This window comes from Pelodiscus sinensis, chromosome 14 (genome assembly GCF_052426305.1).
Source record: "Pelodiscus sinensis isolate ZL-2025 chromosome 14, ASM5242630v1, whole genome shotgun sequence".
In the NCBI taxonomy this organism is placed as follows: Eukaryota; Metazoa; Chordata; order Testudines; family Trionychidae; genus Pelodiscus; species Pelodiscus sinensis.
In genome coordinates this window covers 17,300,749-17,323,582 of record NC_143065.1, presented here as the reverse complement: position 1 = coordinate 17,323,582, position 22,834 = coordinate 17,300,749, and the positions used below count along the sequence as shown (strand labels likewise).

Here is a 22,834-nt window from a genome sequence, read left to right as displayed (position 1 = left end):
GTAATGTTGGAGAAATCACCAGATCGTAATTCAGGGGTGGGCAATAAAATGGTGGCATTTCACAAGTGTTAGCCCCTGGCTGGCCTCTACCACTATATTTACCTGAGCCTTCGGCAGTATGGGCAAAGTGTTGGCCATAGATAGCTTTTCCTGGTCAATTGGAGCTACAAGAAGTGCTGTGGACCAGAACACAGCTTCCCACTGCTCTCATTTGCTGGGAATGGCGATCTGCAGCCAACGGGAGCTGCAATCATCCATACCTACGGAGGCACAGGTAAATACAGTGGTGGCAGCCCCACCGGGGTTAACCCTGGAGAACCAGAGTTGGCCAGCGGACCATTATTTGTCTGCCACTGATTCCTTTTATCCCACTGACTTTAGTGGAGTTATTCATGGTTACAAGGTAGCATTCAGTGAGTAAAGGTGGTGCGTTATGGTCTTTGGTGTTAGGAAATGCATTTGTAATTTACTTCGGTTCATTAATTTATGTAGTCAGCTCTAATCTCCTGTTCTTGTGCTTGTTTTGCTGGTTCTTAAGACCCCAATCCTGTTTTCTTTTACATGAATGGCAAAACTCGCACTGACTGTAGTGGAGTAGGGTCAGCCCCTACATGTGATGGATCCTCTCAGTACTCATGCTGGGTGACATTTGAATAGTACAAGCAGGGAAATATTGGGAGAAAAATAAGAAGACTCCTCTGATTTCTAGCAAAATACATTGAATCGAGATCCTTTTGGAGGAACGATATGGAAAAATTCATTTTCATATAATCAACAGTGGTTATGTGCTTCATTTAATCTCTGCATCCAAGACCGTAAATGAAATCATATCTTCACTCTGTAATAATTGTAGAGGGATGGAGTCCCTTTGTGGATCTTTCAGAATTGTGTTTCGGTTCACACGTCTTTATCCTTCAGAGTTACATTTCCCAAAATACAAAATTGCAAGCAAAACTGCCCATTGATACCAGCAGACTGGTGCTGAAGACTGAAAACATTGCTGTTTATCTTTGTGCTCAGATGAATATTCCCTGTTCTCATTATTCAAGTTTTTGGGGTTTTTTTCATTCTGTGCTTCTTGGTTCTAGTAATAATTTGTATCTCAATCAGCCTCTATTTTAGTTAACATACTATAGGCCTTTTTAAAATCACAATAAAATATATTTAATGGAGTTTAAATTTACATTGAGAAGAAATGGAGAAATTATATTTTCTTGTTTAGGAACGCCACCAGCTACAAAAACAACTGGTACAGCATGAAACCCAGATATCGGGAGCAAAATCTCAAACCCATTCAGACAAACAGAGGTGAGCTGCTACTCCTTCCTGAGATTTCAAGCATTGTTAAAAAAAATCAAACCTGAATCTTTTATATTAATGTTGACTGTAGAATAATTTGGGAAGGAATTATCCAACTGGAACATATTTGTCATATTTTATGCAGGAAAACTGAATTTATTTTGCAAAAACTCATCCTTCTAAGCTTTTTTTGTGAGATAAATTGATTGCAATGGTGATGGATTGCATAGAATACATTGCGTTGCTGAGAAATATCTGTTTTTTAGGTTAGCCTAGTTTTATGCACATCTGTGGTGCTTTTTAAAGATAGGCATAAAAGACAAAGCCCCGACTCTGTTCAGAAGTGCTGAGCCCCTAAAATAAGGCCAGTGGGATCCTTGTATCCTTTTCTAGTTTGGGCTTGTGTGTGCAAGGTTGTTTGGTTTTTTGTTTACACATTATGGCTTCCTATATATTTACTTAGTTCTTATAACTTGTATCAGGTCACAGCATCTAGAAGAGGTTGCAGCTGGTCTTAGAGAACGTATCAAACATCTGGATGATATGGTTCATTGCCAACAGAAGAAAGTCAAACATATGGTAGAAGAGGTGAGCTCTAGAAAAACAATATATTCCCTTAACAGCTACATGGAGGTTTAAACTCTTTACACCATAAAACTGAATACATAGCCCAGGAAGGAGATCTCTTCTAAATCCTTTTGCCTGTTCCACAATCAAAAGCTCTGCATGTTGTTTGCTGCTTTATTTAGTATGTTACCATCTTATAACATGATGCTTACTATGCATCAATAGTGCATGAGCTATGGATTTGTATATTGCAAAGCAGAAAGTGGAAGTTAAAGCAGTTTATACCAGTTGCTCTCAGGCTATATAGTATGTATATCAATATGTTTTTAGTAATATAGCTATGAAAGATAGTGTACAGAAGAGGTGGATTTAATCCAGTCTTATAGTTCTCTAGTCCTGGAGCCAGCTGAGTCTGGGTTTGTTTCCAATAGAAGGTAAAGCGGTCTTCCATGTGAATTCTGCTCTGATTTACCAGTGGCCTGTATCCACAGTGCTCTTTCAGCAGCCAGGCCGGCTAGTGTCCCAGCGAGGCCAGACTGGGTAGGTATGACACAGGATTTTGGATGTTAATTTGCATTTAAATTGGAGTGACAAAAGACAGCCAAATTGCACTAGTTCAGATATTGTAGTAAGAGAGGACTCTGAAGATTCAGCTTCAATTATATGTGGACTAACATTCAACATGATGGAGAATTATTATGGATGCTGTTGCTGATCTGAATAGGAATTTCCCTTAAATTCAGTATTGTGGTACTACTGGTTTGCTATGAAAGTTTCTCTATCCTGGTTTGCTTTCCGACTTCCAAAGATGAGAACATTCATTTTAACTTCTTGTATTATTTTACACTGCTGTTAAAAAACAGTGCTTAGTCCTGCTGATGATTAGGATTTGGCTCACAATGACTGCAGAGGTTTCTGGATAGGGATGTTTTGCCCATGTTCTTGGAACATTAGCCAGATGTCGAGCCATAATTTCAATGTCTGAAAATTTTCTCAAATCAAACCTAGAATTTAATATTTATATTTTGATGTTGTATTGAAAACTTTAAGTAAAAGGCATTAAAATACAACATACATATATGTATAATGCAGAGGTATGTACACGCTGCATGTGGTGTGGTGATACTTGTGTACTAAATTGTAAAGTGATGCGCTTATTTGCCTTTATCATGCACCTTTTACTGGCTCATGTGGTCTTATCACTAATTCCTCTTTTTCTCAAATTACTTCTATCGGGTACACAAATGTCTGTTTCTGGGTGTAAAATTTGTTTTATTGGCACCTTCACTTGGATGACTCATGGCTTCACCACCTACACATCAAACAACCACTCCAAACTTGTGTTAATAAAAACTTTATACTACGGCATAAACAGGATTTATTGTTTCCCTCTCCAGTGCTCATCTATTGAATTGATGTCTGGTAGAACAAATTTAGAATTACTACTAGAATTTCATTTCAGTATAAATAAGCAAACTAGCACCCTGCAGATTCTTTTTCCACAAAACTACTAGAATTAGCTCTTCAGCCAGGACATGCAGGGCAGGCAAAATAATTCTAAGAATATTTGTGAATAAATGCTTAACAGGCTGGACTTTGTACTAAATTGCATGGGCGTAACTTGTTAGTAATTTGATTCAACGTAGTTGTACCTACTTGGCTAACTAGAGGTTCCACAACTACTTTCTTTCCATACTGAGTGTTTTGGCAAAAGCATTCAAAAATTCTGGACCAAATTCATTCCTAATATAACTTTATAAATTTCAGTAAAATAATTGAAGGGTGAGTTTATCTGATTATATGCTTATAGAGAAATATATTCATCCTGGAATACCTTTTTTTAAAATCCCTGCTAGAGCTTTTAAACAAGCTATCTACTCAGGTGTATCATTTAATCACTATCAGATGTATATTTTAATCACTGTCACCCTCCTAGAGAATAGAAAGTCAGCTGATGCCTACTTTTTTTTTTTTTTTTTTTTTTTTTTTTTATAAGCTTTGTGCAAGTTTCTACTTAGTTAAGATAAAAGGCAGGTGTGCCTTGAATTGTTTTTAAAATTATAGCAATTGGGAAAATTCATATGGTCACAAAGCCATAAAGAATGTATAGTTTTCATTATTAAAAGAAATTATTGGTGTCTTTGTTAATTGATTTCAGCATGTGCTTCACCTTCTTTTTTTTCATTTTCTTTTGGCATTCCCAAAACAGGGATTTGTGATTGGTCATCCCTCATTAAATTCAATAATGCCAAATACAAGCTTTGGCTTTGAACCTACAATGAACTGTGTGTGGAAGGATTGTGATGCCCACATTACAGTCCTGGTTCTGTGCATATCCCATAGCACAAATAGAGCTGTGTTCCCCACTTTCTGCAGTTCATCATGAATTCTGCAGCAGATTGATAAATTGCAATAGGTTTGAGAACCCTATTTCTTCACTGCACGAGGATATGGGTTAATGTATGCTTTCCCAGCATTCTGAACGACTGTGTTTCAAGCTACATGTAAATTGGTTAGCCTATTTTTTTTACTCTGTTCAAAAGGTTTTATTTATTCAAAAACTAGAGTAAAGCAGTCATCTGAATGACAGAAACTAGAGCTGTTGCAAACAAGAAACAGTTCATAATGACAGAAAGGTAGGATTAATGTTTCTACCCATTTTTTTGTGATTTCCCATTAAATACTTGATTTACCTCTGGATAAAGCACAATAAGTGTCATGTCTTTTGCAGAGAAACTTGCCAGCTGTCTACACTGGCCACTTGAATTTCCACAAGAACACTGACGATCTCATGTAAGAAAGCAGTGCTTCTTGTGGAAATACTATGCTGCTCCCGTTCGGGCAAAAGTCCTTTTGTGCAAAAGCTTTTGCACAAAAGGGCTAGTGTAGACAGCTCAGATTTTTTTTGCACAAAAGCGTGTCTAGATTGGCACGGATGCTTTTCTGCAAAAAGTGCTTTTGCGGAAAAGCGTCCATGCCAATCTAGACGCTCTTTTCCGGAAAACTTTTCCGTTAAAAGCATTTGCGGAAAATCATGCCTGTCTAGACGTAGCCCTAGGGTTTCTTTGCTTTGTGAGACACAAAGATAATCATTGGTTAGAAAAGTTTCTTGACAGCTCTTGTTGTTGCATATTAATAGAGTCTGATGTTATAATTAATGAAGAATTACAGATGATTTAACACTGACAGATTTTTCTCAAAGCAAAACTTGCTTGTTAAATACATGTGTTTCCAATACACAATATGGTATTTTTACTTACCATGCCAATGGTTGCATATGAAACTCCCCATCTCCCTGGCAGTTGGGGAATCTAAATGTTTGGTGGCATGGCATATTCATATTTAAAAAATAAATTGTGCCAACTTTAGGAAGTTTACCGTGCAGGTGCATATAGGAAAGAAAGTGAAAGGAGACAGACTATTAGAGATCAATAATCTGGATTTCAGTGGATAAATCAAAGTGAGCATTAATATGGGAGAAATTTGTAAGACTCTACCAATAGTCTGCTTCTTGTTCTCCTTCTGTGTATTCATCTTAAAGTTACAACCTAGTTGATAGCAAGACAGAACTCCCCGATGCAGTGTAGAAAAGGTCAAAGTTGGTGAAACGCTTAAGCAGAACTATCTCTGAGAGACTTTATCAAGGTGGGCAGAAATGTTTTCTTCAGAACACTTTCACAGGAGTGATCAGCCACCAGTCAGATGACGCAAGTGAACAGGGAGGTGCAGATTTATGAGACTTGAGCCAGTCCTTCTTACCTGGTAATGGTGTTGCTGGCAAACTTTTGCCTCTTTTTCTTGCTTTAAAACTGAAAACGGTTTCTAAGGTTCATGGTCTTTAAAATCTTGCTTTTTAAAGTGATCTTTTCCTTCTCTTTCTATGGTGAATGATAGATATAAATGTCTCAGTCCCCAAAAAAGCCTTATGCAGACACTTAAAGTTAAGAAAAACAACAATTTAAAAGAACTTAAAATGAAACAAACATTTAAATAATAGTTTTACTTTTTTTTAACAAATAAAAGTATTCATCTAGGCTGGATGGCTATGTGCTATATTTCCACCTGGTAAGATTTAAAAGATCTGAAGTTTCATTCCTTTGCTTTTGAGTTTTATGTACTAAAAACAAGATCACGTTTTCATTATGCCAGGGACTTTATTAGGCATAATAAAGCATTTCTTCAGGGAGAGAGGAAAGAAATAGACATTAACATTTGAAACTGAATATATTGGGAAAGTGATTTAAAGGAAAAAGAAGTTTTTTGTTTTTGTTTTTTCTTAGAGAAATTATCTGCAGAATAGAAATTTAGAATGACATTCCCCTAACCTACTGAATTGAACTATCTCCAGGTCATGGCACACGAGCTGTTCTCCACATTTAGTCTCAGATTCATTGGAAGATAAGTGGCGGCCAGGCATAAGAGAAAGAAGCTACATCCTTTTTTTAATTGTAGCAGATATTGGGATGAAAGGGAGAATATTTGTATACCATCTGCTAAAGACTGAATCCTGACCTGAAAAATGAACAAATGGAAAAGAGAACAAATCTTGACAAAAAAGGTGATATAACCAGCTGAAAACTGCTTAATCAAGACATTTCAGAAACTCCAGGCATATAACATTGTATCATCAGTTTTAATGTGGAAATACATTTAAAACTGTAAAAGAAGGAACAAAGAAACATGGAGGATGGAGTCACTATCTGAGCTGGGATTCTGTATTTTTACTAATAAAACTGTATGCTTGTGCGGGATATATCATCTACATATTTTTCAACAAAGGAGCACAGAAATAAAAGCCATATGGGGACATGGCTAAAGAAGCAAAACTGCAAAGCTGAAATGGCAGAGAATCATAAACATTTGGATTGCCTCAGTGATTCTAAGAAATAAAGCCATGCCTGCCAACATACTACATGGTATGAGTTGGACCACTACAGACTATGAAAACAGAACCACCACAGATCATTATTGAGAATGTTCATTCATGTATTTTTTATGTTAGTCAACCTGTCAGTCCTAGTCAAGCTTCATCTATAAAGTCCATTTTGCATTGATTTCTGCTGCTTAGATTTGAATGGTCTGTTCTTGGCAAAGCAAACCAGCTAATATACTTAAACCCAATTTTTTTTAACTCTTTTGTTGTAGTTCTTAATCAAGGTGGCCAGTACTTGGTTAAGCTAGACACTGCAAACAGTTCTAACACACTAGAACACCAGTGATTCCTTATATCTCCTGGAGCAGTAGATTGGCATCAAAGACTAATATAATATTACTAGAGCTAGGCAAATTAAATTAGTACAATAACTTGCACTAAACATAGTTTGAGTAATAATATCTGTTACTACAAATATGTTAAATCTGTTTTTATATATATATATATATATATATATATATATATATATATATATATATATATATATATATATAATTAAGACTGTGATGTTAAAAGAAGTATAAGATATTATCTGGGTCTGGAGTTTTTAATGGAGCCCTAAGCTAGTAAGGTACCAATTCTTAATGATTTTTTGTCAGGGCCCCATGGAAAAATATGAGCTCTACTGCCTAGAATACAATAAATATGACTTACTTAAAAATTAAAGTTGAATGAAACATCAGATTCCAATGAAATCTGGTCTTTCCTGTACAGCAACTGTCTCCCTAAAAGGATGACATTCTTAGCATTCTAGTAGGTGTTGTAATGTCTTGTCTGTCCTGTATTGTTTAGTCCATTGTGTGTTTGTAATGTAATAAGCTTAGTCATGCATCACTAGGTTTCAGATGTCAATTTTACTAATGGCAAATAAAGAGTAAAATATAAATTTGTATAATATACGATACCCAAGTAAGTGTACAATGTGATATGCAGAGAAATAACTTCAACTGGATGACAACATCATGTGGTAAAATTGGGGTGAATTTAAATAAATTCTGGATAGACTCCAACCCAGTAAATCTATACATATTTTCAAGCCTCCAGCTCTGAAATGGATCATATTTAGCCAAAAAAGTAAAAATTGTACGGTTGACACAACTCTCTGATAAAATCATGTCAATCTTTTATTCTCTTTAATATTTTCTGTCATTCTTTCTCATTCCTTGGCTTTTTTTTTTTTTTTTTTTTTTTTTTAACTCTCCTGATTATCTTCTGATCTTAATGTTCAATTCTTTAGCATTTCTTTTTGGAGATCATCTTCTGTTCCTTTCTCACATCTATGTCCCAGAATAGTGTTCTTTGCTTTCTCCTCTTCTTCTAATGATCTTATTCATCCCCATAGGTTCAGATATCTAGCTTTATGGTGATGACTCCCAAATCTAATTTTCTACCATTAACCTTGCATTTCTGAATATTTCCTCTCCAATGTGTCTCAATGTCTCAAGATTGAATTGTCTAAAATTAATATCCCTTTGGTACAGTTGGAACACTCTGGGAAATCCAGGGAAAGAAGTTGTATTAGATTGAGAATATTTTAAAAGAAAAATAATCTGATGTAGAGCTTCAGAAAGAGTGGGTCTGTGAAAGATTATGAAGAGGAAAGGGTGAGAATCTGATGCCTTGAATTTGAGAGTTTGTTCTATACATAGAGGGCAGTATAGAGGAAGTCAGGAGTGGCAAAAGAAATTAAGTAGGTATGGAAACAAATATCTTTGTTGCCATGTAAGGCTACATCTAGACAGTGGGGCTATTTTGGGATACTAGAAGTATCCCAAAATAGCATTTCTGTGTTTTTAAATACGCCTGTTATTTCAAAATGTATTTCAAAATAAGGGGGCATGCTAGTCCATCGTCCTTGTAACCCTCATTCCACGAGGGTTAAGGGACTTGTTGGAATAGTTTGTTTGTTTGAAATTTGGTGCTATGTAGACAGCGCCAAATTTTGAAATAAACTACAGCCACTCCCCGAGTTGCGAACGGTTGGATTACGATCGTTCGCACTTATGAAAGCTCTCATGGAGCGGTCGTAAAGGCAGTCCCCAACTTAGGAACGCGACCCGCACTTACGAACAGCATGGTTGCATGTAACTCAATGGGGTCCAAGTTACAAATGGATCGAGTTACGGCCAAGTGTTTGGTCCGTAACTCGGGGAGAGGCTGTATTTCGAAATAACCTCAAAATAAACTATGCAATTTGTGTTACCTCAAAATAAGCTATGCAATTTGTGTAAGAATACTATGTAGATGCACCCTACGAGAGCAAAGTAGTAGAGTTCCTAGATGTAGTCTGGGTGGAGTATTGTAGGGTCTTGAAGCAAAAAGTGAAAGTTTAAACTTTGGTGACAAGGCCAGGAGAAGTTGGGGGAACAATTTTTCAGAGAGATTTGACACAGGCTGTTTCAGTAAGCAAGGGAATTTGAGGACGTCCTAGTAACCAAGGTGAGAGAGAAGAGCATGATCAAACATCTTAAATGATGGGATAAAATAGAAGGGTTGGATTTTCTAAGTTTTGGAGGGAGACACAAGATTTTATTATGATCTGGATGTGTGATGGGAGATTGAGAGTTAAAGATGCCCTTTATGTTGGAGGACAGAGAGATAAGGAAGATGGGGCAGTGGTCAATGATAACAGAAAATAAGGTAAGATAGCAAGCATTTAGAAGAAAAATATAGAGCTTTAGAGTGGCTATATTAAAGTTGAGTTGATGACTAGCCATCCAGGATGATGTGCATCCCCTAACATGAGGAAGCTTTCAGCTCTGATAAGGATCTCCAGGCTCTACTGTGGGGGTATGGAACTTAATTGCCTCCCTCTTAATCCTGGATCCAGCCCCCAAGGCTCAGGGCTCCCCACCAGCATTGGGGAGCCCCCTCTGGTGCTCTAGTCCCTCCCGCTCCTAACCTCCCTCAGGGTTGGAACACACAAAATCTACTAACGTGGGCCCCCCCTAGGCTCTGGTGTGCGAGAGGAATGTGGGGAGTGCCTATCCTCCCAGGTGTCATGTCAGTGAGGATTTTTTTCTTCTCACTTGTGTGCGGCCCCTGACTCTCTTTTCTGGGGGTCAGCGGCCCCTGACCCAAAAAAGGTTCTCTGCCTCTGCTCTACTGCAATACAAATAATGCGTATGCTAAGGACTATTATGGATGTGAAGAGAGGAACAGTTGTGACTCTGTGTAGAGACATTGGTGGAACCTGTAAAAAAACATAAGAGCTGGGTAAGGTATAAAAGGAGTTATGGCAAGTGCTAAGTTACAGCCCTGTGGAGTTCTCCCAGAGAGGGATACACTGAAATAGCAGTCAGAGAAGTAGGAGGAGAACGGTGAGAGGATAATGCCATGAAAGCTAGTTGGAGGGCCTAGATGTCGAGTAGGGGAGTGATAATGGTACTGAAGGCCAGGTAAAGATCAAGAACAAATTGGAGGTTCCAAATCTTAGCCAAAAGATATTTTTAGACTTTAGTGATAGCACTTTCAGTGGAGTATAGAGGGTAGAAGCCAGATTGCAGTGGATACAGGAGAGAGTCTAAGAAGAGGTTTGAATATTATTTTTGTCCCAAACTGATCCACTTCTTACCCACACCTTTTATTGTGGATAATTCTGCCAACCTTCCACTCAGGCTCTCATCCTGATTATCATCTTCAACTTGTTATGCTCCTTCTCTCCCAGTCCATATCAAGTTGTGCCTTGATCAGCCTGCTTAAAACCAACTTCTTTCTGCAAGGCATCCATCCCTATATGGAGACTCTGACTTCATGGCTCTTTGGTCTTTTGCCCCATATACTGAGGCTACGTCTACATCGGCCCCTTTTCCGGAAGGGGCATGCTAATTTTTCAGATTGTAATAGGGAAATCCGCGGGGGATATTTAAATATCTCCCGCGGCATTTAAATAAAAATGTCCGCCGCTTTTTTCCGGCTTTTAGAAAAGCCGGAAAAGAGCGTCTACACTGGCCCCAATCCGGCCCGATCCTCCGGAAAAAAGCCCTTTTCCGGAGGATCTCTTATTCCTACTTTGAAAAGCCTTTTTCCGGAGGATCAGGCTGGATCGGGGCCAGTGTAGACGCTCTTTTCCGGCTTTTCTAAAAGCCAGAAAAAAGCGGCGGACATTTTTATTTAAATGCCGCGGGGGATATTTAAATCCCCCGCGGATTTCCCTATTACAACCTGGAAAATTAGCATGCCCCTTTCGGAAAAGGGGCCAATGTAGACGAGCCCTGAGTGTTTACTTCACGTTGCAAGTGCCTTATGACAGAGATCTTCTTTGTGTGTGTTGGGATGTGTGTTTTTGTAATGCTCTAAATACTACTGTTCATTATTTTATATTAGTTTCCGTGAATTAATGTTTGTCTAGCACTTTGCAAAATGTAAAGCAGTATGGAAGATTATAATATTACTGCAGTTATTTTAAAAACATTTTACAGAAAGAATGCATATATGAGCCAATACTCTTGTTACTTCTTCACATAATGAAGATCATCACTCTTTCAGTTTATGCAAATGTTACTTATGACAATGTTCTGTAACTATGTACAGTATTATGTTTAATGCTTTATTTAATATATATTTTATACTCATCCAAAGTTGTTGCTTCCTTTCCCATGTTTCCTTTACATATCACATCTCATTATTAGGGGTAAAGTTCTCTAAAGTTTTTTTTTATACAGTCAGGTTTGATTGCTTCTTAATGGCTTTTTGCCACATGAAAGGCCATAGGTTAGCAATGTAATTTCTTTATCCAAAGGTGCAATGAGTGGCCTTTAGTGGAGAATTCTCGGAGGAGGAGGAGGTCTAAATCCAGTCAGCTTATGGACAAGGTTTCAGCAGCTCCATAGCCCTTTTTGGTGGCTACTCCAGCTTCTGGACTGCAGTAGTTGCCAATAACCTGACTGTCTGCTTGACAGACTCTGTATATTTGCAGGCTTATTGGCTACATACCTGCTCATCTTCCATGCTGGCCTATGTGCATTTGGCACTGAGAATAGCTCTGCTACATTCAGGGGATATAAAATGTCTCTGCACTTCTGTCTTCCTCTCTGCACACTAGAAAGATGACCATGGCTTGTCCACTGCTGCGTGTGTGTCACCCCTAATGGGTTTGGTCATTTTAGTCAACAAAGCTAAGGCCTTGGATTGAATGAAGTATCACTTTTTCAGTGTTACAGGATTTGAGGAGTCAGATGTGTTGTTACACAAAACACTGCAAGTGTAATACACACGGTCTAATCAGATCCTCTATTGATATTACTTCATATTGTTTTTACTGATATAAATAAATAGCCCTCTAAAGGAACCGAAGAATGAATAGAATTGAACTGCAACCATAAAGCCATGCTTAAATGAGCCAAGACATGTTGCTTATGGTGTGTATGGTTCAGCCTACAGAGCCATTAGTGGTTCCCACTTTAAATCACAAATGCAGTAAATGTGATGCCAGATCATAGAATATCATGTTGGAGGGAGGTGGAAGAATCCATTTTCCATCTTTGTGTTCTGAGTTTTCAATGCCTTCATTTTAATTCAAGCATTTCCATTATTATCCTAAGTATAATCTTCTTAGACCATGTTCAAATCATTCAGATGTTTCTATAGTATTAACTCTATTGAGTAGGTGTGGAATATATATAAATATATATGATTATGCCATTTTAATCATACTACATCTAGTTGTACCTGACAGTGTGATACTAAACCAGCCTCTTTGCTCAATTTTAACTTTCATGGTCTAAAGGCTTTGAATTATATTTACTCTATTTAATCAGTAAATTGAACTATTATGAAAAGGTAAAGATGTAAGACTTAGTGGGCTTTCAGAAATGTTTGTTGGTGTGTAATTAGATTATTACTCTAAATAAAAACATTTGTCTTCTGAATTAATTTAAAAAACAGAATTGGCACCAACTGCTGTATAATATCTCCAGTAAACTGGCTCTGCCTAAGTAAGGGCAAAATTGTCGTCTGATCACACTGTGGTTTAAAGCTGTACTTCTACTTTTGCTGCTGATACAGAGCTCTGATACCAAAATGATTTCTTTCTGTGCATGGCAGAGGAACATACTATTAATACCAACTACCACCATGAGAGTGGAATATACTGATAGTATAAATTGTTCTATCAAAATCATGGAAAGACTAAACCTACTTATAATAAAAATTCTGGCTGAACTATAATTATAGCATTAAACAGAGCCATAAATAAAAAAACAGGATCAATAGCTGTCAAATGTCTGCCGGTGATATAAAGATTACTTTTCTATAAAGCTATGAAAGCTGAAAAGATCACTTCAAGTACGATTTTAAATGATATTGCTACTGGAACTATATTTTAGCCAGACAAGGCTCTGCTATTTAAAGTGAAAGACAGATGGAGCACTAGCTTGAACTGAAAACAAACCCCCTTTGTTTGCAAAGAAATGGATGAGCTGATCATAGCATTTCTTCATTATGTGTTTTATCACTAACTTTTAATTGAAAAATTTACAGAATGGAATATACTCTTCCCTTTTTCAGTAATAACTGAATCGGAACCTTGTTTTATTACATTCACTGAAGTTAAATTATTAAAACTGCAAATGGGGCATGTCACTTTTATTAAGATAAATACCCATTATGGCTGTACTTTTTTATTATTATTGGCTTCACAAATCTTTTCCTTTAAGTTCTCTGCATTTTTTTTATTCATTTGTGTTTTATTCTAACCTTTTCCAGGTTCTTTCTCTTTAGAACATTTTTCGGGCTTTTTGCATTGATTAATTTTTTTATATTGGTTTGTAGTGATTTTTTTGTGACAGTGATGGCCCCTGTATTTAATTCTTTCCCTCTTTCTTGAAACTTTTTTATTTATTATTTTCATATATGCTGGTGAACTTTGCATAGAAGGTTGTTTTAACAGCAAAAAGCATTCTTAATAAGAATTTATTTTTTAAGAAAAAAGATGAAATGAAGAGCAAGAAAGCAGGCCAGAAATTCAGAAATTGTTTTACTCTGATGCATTTCAGTAATATTACCTCACACACCTTGACTCTCCAGTGTACCAGAGTGACAGATATAAGTGGAAAACTAAATTATTTGGAACTTCAATTGCCTTCTGATTGGCTGTTTTGAAAACTTAATACATTATATAAAACTTTATTGCACTTTCATGAATACATTTTTTGTTTACTTTTTTTCCTTAAAATTGTATATGTAATTTGATTTTTAATTAGTTGATTATTTAGTGACGGTGGGCAGGAACTTAATTGTATGAGTAGTGACATAACTTAGCTTCATTAAGAGTGCAGAATCCAGTACATGCTATCAGATATTAGCTTTTACCTCTTTTGCTACACATAGGACATAACTTACACCCTTTTAAAATATATTATTTTGAAATTGAAGGCATAAATATAGTTTTTAATGCTCATATCTTCAACTTTGTCTTCTCCACTTTGTGTTCTGAGCTGTTATACTAGTGCTCTGTTCTAAACAACATACAGATCAACTGCAGCAGAACTCACTTAAGCAATAAGTCCACAGTAGGGTTTTTTTCTCCAAAATACTCATTCACAAGAGACAGAAATGCACATATTGGGCCAGAACCTATTGGGAGAAATGTGTAATAAAAATTAATGTAATGGCTCTATAACATGCAAGTATCCCACTACTCAGGGGAGATCCTCTTGTAGCTAGGTAAATTAGCTTTAGGACAAGTTTGCACAAATTAAGTTGTGAAATGTTGCTGTAATGAAGGGGAGAAATTGAAGCTATTAATACTGTATTTATGTTACAGTAAATATTGTTCCCTACAGAGCATAGAAAATGTCACATTACTATTGAGGTGGTCTCTTACTGTTGTTTTATCATCAATCTGGCAAACAATTGTTGGTAATGGCATTTTTTCCCAACTATGAACCATCCAAGGTGACCTTTTTGAATTCAGGGTGTTTTGTAATATATGCACATTCTAGAACAGAAAGTATAATATTGGCTGTACACTGAAATCAATGATTTTTTTTTGTTTATGGCAAAAAGTCTTTTTCACCTCATTTTCTTAAAGTCCTCTATTTTTGTCATTAATAGATTGAAATACTAAAGAAAAAGATCAAGCAAAAGGAATTGTTTATAATGCAGCTTCTAGAAAAAATTTCTTTCCTAGAATGTGAGGTAAGGACTTAAATTAGCTATATTTTTTTTAAAAGTTAAAAAAATTAAAAAGTTAAAATTGTTTTGATGTGCTTTATAAGAAATGTTAGTTAGAACCATGCTGTCTGATATTTTCTTTATGTAAATTCAATTACTCTAGTAAGTAACTGGTCTTGAATATGGAAACAAAAATAGTTATGACATCAGGAACAGCATGAATGCATGTAATAAATAACCTTTGCACTTTTGCTGAATTTTTGTAGCATACAGTTATGCATATGCACCAAAAAGATAACAATAAAAATCCTAGCATTCTAAATGTAGGCAAGATTGACAAGATTGACTTTTATTTTACAATTACTGCAACTGTAAAATAAGGAAATGTGCATACTCTAAATAATATTTTTAAATATCAATGAAGTCTAATGCTGGACTTTATTAATTAAAAGAAAAATATATTATGTTAATGAGTTGAAATCATGTATACATATTTGTCTTCTGAAAAAATGCATCTTGAAAGTCATGCAGAAAATTCTTCTTTTCCAGAATAAAGAATTACAAGACAGGTTAGACTACTTAATGGAAACCCAGCCAAGGACGAATGTAGAAACAAGAGAGATTGGAATAGGTTGTGATCTTCCATCCAGGTATTCAGAGCTTTGTCTAATTTATTGGGAAGGGTTCTCTACAGAAAATCACTCTGGCAATAAACCTGTCCATTAAAAGAGCATATGGTTTTGAAACAGTTTATATCTCTACAAACTGTAATTTCTGAAGAACTTATCTGCAATTTTAATAGGCAGTGTATTTTTATTTAATGGTCTTTTTCTTCATGGCATACAGAGTGGCATGTAGCGTTAAAATGATATTTACCATTGACTTTATTTCGGTCACCTACAACAATCATGTTTTTTTCCTGAAATTAATGGAGCATACTAGAGACTCCGGGAGTATTTAACTACAAAGGGGTAAAATGATAAGAGAGTTAAATCTAGTCCCCTGGAGTTCCACCTTTTGGAAGAATATCAACGAACTGTTCTTGTGACCTGTAGGAAAATGAATGTTCAAGTTTTTGCTACTGAGAGTGCAGCAGAACATTAGCACAATAGTTGACTTGCATAAATATCTGGTATGTTAGGCAGTACTAAAATTTGGCTGCAATTCTGTAGTTCAAATCAGGCTCATGTTATGTCTTCATAAAATACATGGTCCATCAGTATTTTAAAAAGTTGCATTTGCTTAAAATTGCCAGATATTATCCTAGATACAACAAGAATCTAATATAGGAAGTAAATTATTGTTGATCATTGTTTGTTGTAAGAGCTCTTACAATATCACTATTAACATATTAACTGTAGAACTATGTACATATAACTAGGCAAATCCAGTTCTAAGCCTGCCTAATACAAGCTTCGGGGAGGGGAGGAAAACGTGGTAAGTCCTTCTGAAGACTGAGTAGTGACAGTACAGCGCTTTTTTTTTTTTTTTTTAATGGCTGCCATAGTTTTTCTACATGCCCCCGGCCCTGCATGGGGACTTGCCAGTGAATCTTCATGGTTATGTTTCTCCCTCCTTAGCCTTTACCTAAACCACTTTCCTTGCTTTGAGGGGAAGTGTGTCTTCCCTGTCCATTAACATGGACTGCAATGTCTTTCTTACATGATTCAGTGGAACCCTGTTAGTTCTGGTGTAACCAAGGCTCTGTGCACTTGCATTAGGAGTAGGATAGAACGCACTTAAAATAAAAAGTAATAATTGTCCATGAACAATAAACCCTAATATTTTGGCCATTTTAAAAATACCTAGCAGTACACTAATCCATTTAACAGCCCTGCAAAATAAATCTTTAATTTTGAGGAATGCAAATAGTCACATGAAATCAGTAAACTATCTTGTATAATATAATTTGCCCTCCTAATATTAAAAACAACCCCATGGCAGTTTTTCAACTCTTGGCAACTTTCATCCTAGAGAGTAATTTAACGGCACTATGAAACTTCAAAAATTGGTTCATAATGAAAAAGCTAACAAACCCTTCTTTGTGATGCTTTTTGGGGGCCCCTTTAGATCTCAAAGCAGCTTTTGCCTACCTCTCAGATTTCTCCCATTCTTTAAACTTATCAAGACATCTTCCAAGTTTAGTTTTTATGAAACTATGTTTTATAGTCAATTTTATTTTTTTCAATCCACGTCACTGGTTTTATGGCTATAAATCAGAACTTGGGTTGCTATGTATTCTAATATGTGATTTGATGATGCTCACATCTCAAACGTGATAGTATCTGGCATAAGAATTGTCAAGAGTTCTTCATGACATTTATAAAAATATCTGGCATGTATTAAATGTGCATTACAATTGAAGATAAATCCAATGCTTAAGCTTCTAGAGCTAGTATCACAAAGAACCTTTAAGTCTCAAGTTATTCGTGATGAAGTTTACAGCTGCCCAAATTGATATGTCAAGCAAAACAAGTCAAGCCCTGCAGAATTTGACAGTCAAAATGTCTTTCTTTCTCTCTTAGTAGTACGGACATTGATAGCAAAAGGTCTCCTGAACCTTCAAGACTCGTGAGGACATACATCCCATTCAAGAGAGTCCTGGAGTTTACTATGAAGAATAATACATCTTAAACGCACAAGTCAATGCACTCCTTAACAAATAAGCAAATGCCCTGTGAAGCTTGACATCTGATCAGAATTAAGCTAAGCAGACTCAGAGAAGACCATAGCAGACAGTCTTGATGAGCTTTCTAGCTTTTTAGTATCTTCATATCCGAAGTTGCTACTGACATTAGCATTTTGCATGGGGTTGTGGAAGAAGAGCTGTGTGAAAATGCAATATATATTTGCTTCTTGTGGGGAAGCTATATAGTGCAATTGGTCATATTTCACACATATTGAAGGAGAGATTGTTCTATAGTTTTCTGATTGTGTGTTGAAATTCTTTCTGTAAAATTAAGCTGTAATTTATTTTATTTTCAATGTAATATAATTAGGTATAAAATCTATAATTCTCCTGTGAAAGGACATTGATTTACAATTAACCTCTTATCTTCTTGGGTGGGTCACCTGTTACAGTGCCAAGGACTCATGTTTGCCCAGATAAGGTGTACTAGTATTCTTTTGCAGAATATTTACAGCAGAGTTGTGTATCTTGATCCTACAGACACTTGCTAATAATATATTGCTTACTACTCTCAGTATAAACACGGAAGCTTTACTGCATTGTTGGATTCAGACCATTGTTTGTTCTGTTAGCTGTAAGAAATACAGTCAGTGATAAATGTTTGTAGACTCAGGACCAAGTCTAGTGGTGAAGGCCCTACCACTGGTATTTGGATTTGTTCTTGTCCCTTTTTGCCCAGGAAGAGGAACGAATAACTGCAAAGCAGAATTTTGCCTTCAAAGATATTAGCTGTACATTATTCTATTTTGTGATTTAGGTTTCTTAATCAGAATACTATTTCTTCAAAATCTGTCTTAATATCACATGCCCACTTTTCATGTACAGACAGAAATTACTACATCTATTCTACCTGCAAGTATTTTAATACCAGGATGATTTTTAAAACTTGTTTATAATCCCAGAATTTTAAAACTATGCTAATTTTATTTTAAATATTGTTTATGGTTTTATTAAAATTAGTTTTTAAAAGAATAACTTTATTACAGTCACAACTGTATTTATTTTAAAATGCACTGTTGTTTAATGTTCCTCTAGCATTTCATATTATTACTGGAGGACACTAGCCATGCCTCAGGGTTTCTCAAAATGAATGTTTCCCAATCTTAACCAAAGATTTTAAGCTGTGGCACAAGCTGTAAAAACAGAGTAAGATGTTGTGTTTTTAATTAAAATGATCAATAATCTACATCTAACAAATGCCTTGCTTACTTCCAAGGTATTTCATATTTTTCAATGTTAAAGAAGTGTGCTTTAAATTGCACTTTTTAAATGGCAAATAAAATAGCACACACAATGCTTGCATTGGTGTGGATAGTTTGGAACACTTTACAAAAACATACAGAGTTCGAAGAGACCAAAGAAATGAAATGGAATATGAACTAAGTTACCAATTCTGCAAGTTCATATGCACAACAGATTGCACTGTGACTGTGTATTAAGCTGCAGATTTAGGGTCCAGTGAAATTGGACTTCAACTTCTGAAAATATTCATTTTCTAAGATGCAAAGTGTGATATAATACTACCTACAAAATTCAAGGTAAGTTTTGTTTTGTTTTGTTGCCCTCTCCCCTCTAACCCCACCAAAAAAAAATCAAGGCATGTGTAAATTACTTTGAATACAGTTTGGAGAGCTGTGTAATATCTGCTTATCTAAAGTATTTTATTATAATCTGTGCTAACATAGATGTAGCTGTTTAACGTTTCATTAAAAAAAATCCTAAAATACTAAGTCAGCATTAATACAAGAGATGGGATAAACCTATTTCTCCTAGTGAAAAGACACAGAAATCACTTCTATGGGAAAGGGCCTGAGGACAGTCTGCCCTCCCCTATGGATTACTGTCTACGGACCCCTGAAACGAGAAGCTATTTTTATACTATAAACCAGAGGAATTGTTTTGTGACCAGGTAGCAAGTACAATGAAACTACTAACACCCTGAGATCAATGGTAACTGTTGTTTTAACCTTGTGTGGAGAATCTTTACTTGAATTAAGCTATGGTGCCTGAAGCTTGGTGGCAGGGATGTCCTTAGGATTTATGGAGCCGTACCCAACACTGTTAAACTGGTGCCTCTGTGCCCAACAGCAGCCCAGGGAGAGGGAGGTTTGATGATTTTTTTGGAGCTGTGATTTTATAATCTTCAGCAACACACTAATGACATATTTTTAAAACACATTTTAAACTAAGGTCCTGTAGACTAACAGTAAATTCTTCTTTGAGTGGTCCCCATGGGTGCTCCACTCTAGGTGTCGGGCTCATCCCAATGCCGCTGATCGGAGGCTTTTTGTAGCTATAGTCGGCCGGACCATGTGTGCACAGCAGGCGCCGCGCGCCGTTTCTCCCGTCGCGCAGTCCGGTCCCTCCGCCAGTTCCTTTCAACCATCCTATATTGCTGACGGAGCTCTGTTGTCTCTCCACAGAGGCAGCTCCTTTCAATTGAAAAGTTAAAATTTTCATTAGTTTTCCTCAGGTTACTGTTAGTTAGTTATTTGTTAGTTTAAAACAAACAAAACAAAACAAAAGTTGTAGTTAGTCAGTGTTGCTGTTGCTAAGTTCTAGTTTATTATTACTATTTAATCCAGTAGAATCAAAATGCCTGGTTCACCGGGGTTTAAGAAATGTTCCCTGTGTAAAGACCCCATGCCAGCGTCCGATGGCCACGATGAATGTATACGCTGTTTAGGGGAGTCCCATATACCGAGCAAGTGTGCCCACTGTTCGAAATTAACGGCCAGGGCACGTAGGGACAGAGACATGAGGCTCAAGCTCATCCTCTTTGATAAGGTTCTACAGCCTTCTGAGGCAGCTCAAGGGGACCCCCTCTATGGAGTGCAGGCAGAGGTCATCACCGCCGAGGGAGTTGACTGAGAAGAAAGGGATGAAAGCCTCCCTGGTGCGATCCCTGGCCGCATCCCCTCTGTCTAAAGTCAGTGCAGGTGACCAACCAGACGAAAGAAAAATCAGAACGGGTCGTCCGCCTGCGAAAGAAAAATCAGAGAGGCATAAGCCTTTGGTGCCCTCCTCTTCGGTGCTGGCGCCTTCGAACGCTATTAAGGCTGCGGGGAAGAAAACGGCTCCTCTGACTCACAGGCGGCCACCTACGCAGGTGCCGGATCCAAGGACCTCGGCACCATCGGTGCAACGGCACGGGAGGCATGATACGGTACCGAGGCCGGCACCGCTTCAATCAACGGCACTGACAGCCCAGTCGGCACTGGGGCACCAAACACCCACGGTGCCTGATATGGTGCCGAGTGACAGCCACACTGCAGTACCAGAGGCGGCACTGCAAACTCTTAAGAAACCAAGTACGGCACCGACGGATCACCGCAGTTTGGTTCCACATAAGGCACCGATAGGAGAGCTAGCCTCCCCAGCTTCATCGGTATGGCACTCCCCAATACTGGTTTTGGATGATGAGGATCAAGCCTCAAAACATTCCTCTGTTGATAAGCCCTGCACCACGCCTTCAGTCATTCTTACAAAGGCTCAGAGGAAATCTGTTCCGAGAAGAGTGTCCCCGTCTCCCTCACCAATGGTTTTCCCCGGCATCGTCTCCATCCCCTCCACGGTACCATTCTCCGTGAGAACCTCATTATCACCACAGCCCGCGTTCTCCGCACCGGCACTCGAGGCCTCACTATACTTATGTGTACAGGCACCCCCTACCGCATTATGTGATGCCTACTAGTAGATCTCATTCACCGACTCGTTCACCTTTGAGGTCTTACCGCAGTAGATACAGCAGTGCCCATTCATCCAGGAGGCTGTCTCCCGACTGCTCCTATAGCCATGGGGGGAGAGATTATTTTTTTCAACATTATACAAGATCTCGTTTTCTTGCTGTTGCCATGGTTCTCTGGCTAGACGCCAGTCCCCAGTGGATTCACTCCAACAGACAGCCCCATTGCCCAAGATTCCGGTGGCTGCTCCTCCTCCTCCTCTTCAGATGTCCGAACCAGAGGAGGGTCAGATTTAGGACGAGGATGCCCCTCCGTGCACAGTATCTCCAGCTGACATTTTGTCATCCTCCCCGGATGAGGCCGTATTTCAATGGTACACTTCACCCCCCGGATGACAGTAGAGAATTCCAGGATCTCTTTAAACGGGTAGCGCAGACACAGAATGTCCAGCTGGCGGACGTGCAGACCAAGGAATACAAGCTGCTGAAAAATTTACACCCGAGACAACAGTCGAGAGCAGCACTTCCGATTGATGAGGCCATTCTCGAACCAGCCTCGGAAATCTGGCATACCCCGGCTTCCGCCCCACCTACATCAAAGCAGGCAGAAAAGAGAGATTTCATCCCTTCCAAGGGTTTGGAGTTTCTCTTTACCCACCCCCAACCAAACTCTCTGGTAGTGGATGCAGCCCTTAATCGTGCCAAGAATTCACAGGTGAAAAATGCAGCAGCGGAGAAAGAGGCCAAAAAACTAGACATCTTCTGTCGAAAAGTTTATTCTTCGTCCACCCTCCTTCACATTGCCAATTACGCGGCACTTCTGTCCAACCATGGATTCGATAACATCACCAAGTTGGCAGGGCTTGCCCAGAACACCTCCGAAGCGGACAAGGCCATACTCTGTGCCGTGGTACAGGAGAGGTATGCTTGCTCTAGAGCTAGTCTACAGATAGCCATAGATGTTGTGGATACTGCCACAAGATCAATAGCTACTGCAATATCCATGCACAGAGCATCATGGTTGGCTGCTGCGGGCGTCCCTAGGGGTTTGCAGGCGAAAGTCAAAGACCTTCCTTTCGACAAATTGAAGTTATTTGCGGACAAAACTGATGAGGTGTTACATACTGGAAAGGATTCGCGTACGACCCTACGTACGCTTGGCATGTACGTACCACCGTTCCGTTGCCAAAGGTACTTCCCGAATCAGAGACGATATGACTTTCAGTTCCAAAGACGACAACCTCGTCTCTTTGATCAGACTCGATCCAAACAAAGAGCGCAGCATAGATGTCCGCAACCATCTAGGGCGACCAATGTACCACACACAAAACAGCAGGTTTGACTTGCCTGTCGAGGGTGCAAACTCACCAGTCGTCGTTGCCATCACTGCCGATACCATACCCATCTTTCATCATCACCTTCAGCCTTATTACAATCGTTGGGCTGAAGTAACCACCGACAAATGGGTATTGGAAATAATATCAGGTTTCACCATCCCCTTTGCATCTATACCCCCTACCCATCCACCAACCCCGTCCCTTTTCAG

The 22,834-nt window shown here is 38.1% G+C and overlaps 1 protein-coding gene across 4 annotated transcripts in view; it reads left to right on the top strand.

The window, feature by feature from the left end:
• The window catches only part of MYZAP (myocardial zonula adherens protein), a 71,208-nt gene extending 48,577 nt beyond the window's left edge, over nt 1-22,631 (top strand). For 2 of the 4 annotated variants that reach the window (XM_089781998.1, XM_089782000.1), the window contains 5 exons: nt 1,223-1,308; nt 1,782-1,887; nt 14,855-14,938; nt 15,464-15,564; nt 17,440-22,631. In XM_089781998.1, coding sequence (XP_089638124.1) covers nt 1,223-1,308; nt 1,782-1,887; nt 14,855-14,938; nt 15,464-15,564; nt 17,440-17,548 — 486 coding nt within the window. In that variant the 3' untranslated portion in view covers nt 17,549-22,631. Of the gene's footprint in view, nt 1-1,222; nt 1,309-1,781; nt 1,888-6,214; nt 6,662-14,854; nt 14,939-15,463; nt 15,565-17,439 lie in introns of those variants that run through there. The other 2 variants (XM_089781999.1, XM_089782001.1) reach the window with 2 other exon arrangements.
• The last annotated feature ends 203 nt before the right edge of the window (nt 22,632-22,834 follow it).